Source organism: Muscardinus avellanarius (assembly GCF_963383645.1).
Source record: "Muscardinus avellanarius genome assembly, chromosome: 3".
Lineage (NCBI taxonomy): Eukaryota > Metazoa > Chordata > Mammalia > Rodentia > Gliridae > Muscardinus > Muscardinus avellanarius.
The window spans coordinates 48561014-48567013 of record NC_137788.1 but is presented as its reverse complement, the minus strand read 5'-3'; the positions used below and the strand labels follow the sequence as shown (position 1 = coordinate 48567013).

At 36.5% G+C, this 6000-nt stretch overlaps 1 protein-coding gene across 1 annotated transcript in view; it reads right to left on the bottom strand.

Annotated features, from left to right (window-relative positions):
- Positions 1–762: 762 nt before the first annotated feature.
- The window catches only part of PRKAA2 (protein kinase AMP-activated catalytic subunit alpha 2), a gene marked incomplete at both ends in the record, with an annotated part of 50248 nt that continues 45010 nt past the window's right edge, over positions 763–6000 (bottom strand). Inside the window, 3 exons of the mRNA XM_080692603.1 lie at positions 763–1001; positions 1478–1604; positions 4364–4868. Of these exons, the coding sequence (XP_080548729.1) occupies positions 763–1001; positions 1478–1604; positions 4364–4868 (871 nt within the window). The remainder of the gene's footprint in view (positions 1002–1477; positions 1605–4363; positions 4869–6000) is intronic.

The window sequence follows — 6000 nt, the reverse complement described above, 5'->3', positions numbered from 1 at the left end:
ATGTAAAAAAATAATAATTTTAAGAAAGATAAATTTTGAAGACTGTTTTAAAATTATACAAGCTTATGGAAAAGACAGAAACTGTTCCAAATCCAGATGTAAGTCAAACCCTGAAGGCTCTTATAATAAACCTTATTATTCAGGGAAATCTCAAGATAAACTCTACAATGGTTATAGCTATTCTTAAGGAACCTGGAAACTGTGGGTATCTATCACAGGTTCATAGTCCTGGTGAATATGAAGAATTATTTGCAAAATATGTTAAAAGAACTTAGTTTCTAAAATTTGTGGGAACGGCTTTTAAAATTTTGACATTTATATAATAACTTACTAATGCTGTTTTATACTTTACGTTTTTGTGCAAGAAAACGGAGCATAAACACAGATTAAAGCCTGTGAAACTTAAGTAAACTAAATTTACCTATACTAAATAGTGTAGCAAGGTGCTGCTACAAACCACGCTTAGATAAATGAAGTGTGTTCATCAGCTATAGTGAAAGCACAACTGTAGACTGACAATCCTCATCAACATCCACCCAGTAAAAACACTGCCTATGTGATTCTGTCATAGGCACAATAGAATTAGAGTTGTAAAAGTAAATTAAATGTCAGACTTCTTTGTTTTCAGTAATTTCAATGTCCCCTGGAAATATTTGTGACTCTCAATTAAGTTTGTAAAATCCAGAAGAAAAATAATAATTTAAAGAATATATCTGATTTTCACAGTGAAGTAACAGAAAGATAAAAACCAGAGACAGATCATCAACGGGCTAAAGTAGTGATCAGACTGGCACACATTTCAAAAAAATCCATGGTGTGACTGCCCAGGCGAGGGGGAACCGAAGACAAGGTGCTTCCTGTTAAAGAGCCAGTAAGAGAGCCTGAAAGTGAATGGCTCTCTGCAGTCGTAGAATCAAAACTAGACCGTGGTCTATGCAGGCCAGCAGCAGAGCAGGAACGCTGGGGTGTTGAGGAACCAGACCTCTGCTCCACGACCTCATCTGAAATGCACCAAAGAAAAGCAATTTATATGAGTACTTCCCCAAGCCTCTCTATGAAGTAGCTACAGTCAGAATATAAAGTTAACACACCTTCGAAAGGAAAACTTAGTACTGAATATCATATTTCAGAGTTTTAGGAACAGAGCAGGCAGTAAGTACAATCATAACAGATTTCACTAATCAATCACACTTCCAAAGTACAATATAACCCCGAAATCCTTCTGACAGAGTCGATGGCATTAACAATGAAATGAAACTGACACCATTGCATGAAAGAAAGTATGCCCTTGACAATTTCTTATTTTCTAGTACATAAACCAAAAACACTATCCTTTCACTTACATTTTGGGTAAGTCTGGATTACTTAACCTCAGTGTGGAAGACCTGCCCACCATGCTTTTGAGATGATCTTAGCACTTGGTTAACAAGTGCCAAGTTGTATCTTTTCAGAGCTCATTGCTACACAGCTTCCTTACCATCAATGCTTTTAAAATCCAGAAGGTAGCTCCTATTGTCAACCAGGTAAAGCTGTAAGCTCATTTTCACATAATTGCCAGTCACTGGATTTTTTCTTCTAACACGAAGATGGTATGCATTCACTACCTAAAAAAGAAAATCAATAAAAATAACAAACTACAAAATGTTTCCCTTCTGATGGAAAATAATGTCAAAAACTTAATGGGGTAGGGTAAGAAAGGAATTGCTGATTTTTTTTTACATGGCAAGCAGTTTAGTTCTTTTACGTTTTTTGGGTTGTTTTTCTGTTTTTGTGGTACTAGGGATTTAACCCAGGGGCATTTTACTTCTGAGCTATATTCCCCAGAACTATTTTACTTTTTATTTTGAAACAGGGCCTCACTACGTTGCTGAGACTGGCCTAAACCTGCAATCCTTCTGTCTCAGCCTCTAAGTACGTGGAATACAAGCATTCGCCAACATATCTGGCTACTTTAGTATTTTTTTAAATCCCTACTAGAGCCGGGCATGGTGGCGCACATTTGTAATCCCAGCATTTGGGAGGCTGAGACAGGAGGATTGCAGTTCGAAGACAGCCTCGGCTACTTAATGAGGCCCTTTGCAACTCCTGTTTCCAAATAACAACAACAACAACAAAAATTTTAAATCCCTACTAACAGTACTACTTGTGCACAGCAATTACAATTGAAAGAGAACTTGAAGATTATTACAGTCTAACCTTGACTCAAGATATGCATCCACTCTAAAGCACCAATAATAATCTTGGTTACCCAGACTCTACTCAAATACTTTTACTGATGAATACAGAGCCAAAGAATAAAGAGGAGCTAATATGTTAACGACTTATATATAGGTTTGGTGATAAAATTCAGGTATCACAATAATCCTGTGAGGAAGATATTATTTGCCTTTTAAAGATAAGAAAACTGCAGCTCATATTATAGGTTTTCAAAAGATTTATCAAATTAGTTTTAAACAATTTTCAGCAAGAAATTTTAAAGATCTCTTTTGCAACTAAATAAAACTGCTTCAGCCGGGCGTGGTGGCGCACGCTTGTAATCCCAGTATCTGGGAGTCTGAGACCGAAGAATCACGGTTCACGGACTGCCTCGGCTACTTAGTCAGGCCCTCCACAACTCAGTGAGACCCTGTTTCAAAATAAAGAATTAAAAAAAAAATTGGGCAGGGGGTATAGCTTGGAGGTCAAATGCCTCTGAGTTCCATCCCCAGACCCGCAAAAAATAAAAATAAAATAAAACTGCTTCAGATAAAAGATCTCTTAGTTTTAAGAAAACTATTTATTCATGTACAAATAATGAGTGACTAATTTATCTGAATATATCAAATGAATATTTACAATGTAAGTTTGAATGTTTATCTTCTTCCTATTTATTTATTTATTTATTTATTTATTTATTTTTTTTTTTTGCAGTACTGGGAATGGAACTCAGGGGCATTTTTACGGAGTCTCACTGAGTTGCAGAGCTTCACTAAGTAGTAGCTAAGGCTAGCTGTGAACCGAGATCCTCCTGTCTCAGCTTCCCAAGTGCTGGGATTACAAGCATACACCACCACACCCAGCTTTCTTCTTCCTTACAATGAGGTTCACAATCAAGGGGGGAAAAAAAAAACAAGACTGAAAGGAACATCTGAAATGAAAAAGTGCTCACCTCACATTCAAATAGAACTAAAATGCCAGGTGTGGTGGCGCATGCTTGTAATCCCAGCGCTTGGGAGGCTGAGACGGGAGGATCACACAGGTTCAAAGCCAGCCGCAGTACTTAGTGAGGCTCTCAGCAACTTAGTGACACCCTGTTTCCAAATAAAATATAAAATATATAATAGGTCCCAGAGTATAGCCTGGAGGTAGAAAGCTTCTGGGTTCCACCCCCAGTATTACCAAAAACAAACAAACAAACAAAAAATAGAACTAAAATGAAACTAAGCATTAATTTTAAAAGAAAGGAAGCCAGACGTGGTGGCGCACACTTGTAATCCCAGTACTTGAGAGGCTGAGACAGGATATTGAAGGTTCAAGGCCACTAAGTTCAGGTACTTAATGAGGCCCTCTGCAACACAGCGAGGACTCTGCTTCAAAATAATAGGGCTGGGTATAGCTCAAAGGTAGAATGCCCCTGCGTTCAATCCCCAGTGCCCTCCAAAGAAGAAAGTAAAATTGGTTGATAGTAAGGAAAATAAACCATAACTAAGGATTAAAAGAACCAGATAAATTAGAAAATTTCTCGACTTGGTATTGACTAAATAAATATAATGGTTTGCTTATTTATTTATTTATTTATTTATTTATTTGGTACTGAGGATTGACTGGAGAAGTGTTTTTCTTGGAGCTATACTTCCAGCCCTCCTTTATTTTTATTCTGAAACAGGATCTCACTAAGTTGCTGAGGCTAGCCTTGATCTTGAGATCCTCTTGACTTAGCTTTCTTAAACTGGGGTTATAGGCATGTGCCATCACACTCAGCCTGATGCTGCCACCCACCTCCACCACAAACCCAAAAAAAGCAAGAGAAGAAGAAAATAAGGGTATTCTATCTTTGAAAACTCAGTACTTTTTGTTACTATAAAGCAGGCTGAAACAGGTATATTATTTACTCAAATAATTTTAGTTTATTAATTTTTGTTACTTCAAAATATTCAAGTTTAAGTATCAACTGCTCTTCACACTGACAGAGATTTATGTTTTGTTTTGAAGGCACATTAATTGTTAAAAAGAATTGGGTTTATCAGCCCAAAGTATTAAGCATACTAAATTCATATCTAAATTAAAATATATTTTTTTTACTGACCTTAATACTCAACTCATCTACTCAGAAAGCTTATATGGAAACAGCTTCTACAAATGACCTTAACATATAATTTCCTACCTTCCATTCAAAATCCAGCTGCTTCATAGCTCGGTAAACTTCAGCCATAATATCATATGGTTTGCTCTGACTTCGAATTCCAAGATGCCACTTGGCTTTTTTCACAGCTAAAGATTTGGGCTTAGTCGTGTTCAGTGCATCCAATGGACATCGCGCTTTGGGGCTGTCTGCTATGAGAGGTGGCATCCTTTCTGGGTGAGGTTTCAGGCCTGGGGGAATATGCATGGCACTATCATCCATAAAAGAACCAGTTGGAGGACTAGAGGCGAGGTAGAACTCACTGGCTTGGTTCATTATTCTCCGATTGTCAATGATAAGATGATAAGCCACTGCAAGCTGGTCTTGAGGGTCACCACTATATAAACTGTTCATTACTTCTGATTCTGTACACTCAAATTTTTCACACACTTCTTTGACAGCCTCATCATCAATGACGTTAGCGTCATAAGAGGGGTCTTCAGGAAATAAGTAATTGGGCAAATCTTGTTTAAACCATTCATGCTCTCTAGGAAAAAACACCAGAATTACTATTTTAAGAACATGCTTTGGCAAGTCCCAAATAATTTAGACACAGGCTAATACAACATAAGAGCCTCAAAAAGAAAGAGCTAGTCTCCAGCCCCAGCTTTGCCACTTACTAGCTATGTGGCCCTAAGCAGGTTAGTTAACCCCTTCCTTTGAGTAATTACAGTTATTGAGATTTGGGTATTATTAGGCTGACATTTTCTTGAAAATAATCAGTGAGCCTGTTACTTCAAGGAAAACAACTAGTAATATTTGTTGCCAATAATAAAAATCAAGTTTTCAAGCAAAAATTTAGAATTTTGTATAGTAACTTGATCTGCCTCTATGAGTTTGACAGTTTCCTAACACCTAAAGACTTTCTGATGAGGCTAGTATAAGTAATACTGAAATTATTTTTAATTGTGTATAAAGAAATATATCACCATCTGGAAAACCTACATAAACCAATACTAAAAGATTTTCCATTGACCAATGCAGAGTGATATACACCCAAAATACAAGACAGACCACTTGAATTTAATGTAATAAAGTACAAAAGCTCACTGATCTGTTTTTTCATTTGATCTTATAAATTAGTTTGTTAAGATCTATTTAATATTAAAGGAGAATATCAGAATGATCCAAAGGGTGATTCAAATACTCCTCTCTTTTCAAACCACTTACCTGAATGAGGTCAGATTTTAATGCACTTCAACTAACACAAAATATTATAAGATAGAATGAAGAAGTAGATGCTAGAACTTAGCTGCCTTGATTAAGCCAGACATTAAGATTTACAAAAATGTAAAATAATGCCACTCTTTCTCACAATCCTTTTTTATTCTAGAAAGTATGTTTTTCATAAAAGATGTACCATGATATAATTATCTTTAAATGAGTTAAATATATTTTAATTCTAATATGCTAAATACTAATAGACATACCCTAAGTTTTAAAAAAAAAAAAACTTTAAAGTCCTCAACTTTTAAGAGTGTAAAGAGGTACTAATATTAAAACTGGGCGTGATGGCGCACGCCTGTAATCACCAGGCTTGGGAGGCTGAGACAGGAGGATTCCACAGGTTCGAAGCCAGCCTCAGCTACTTAGTGAGGCTCTCAGCAACTTAGTGAGAC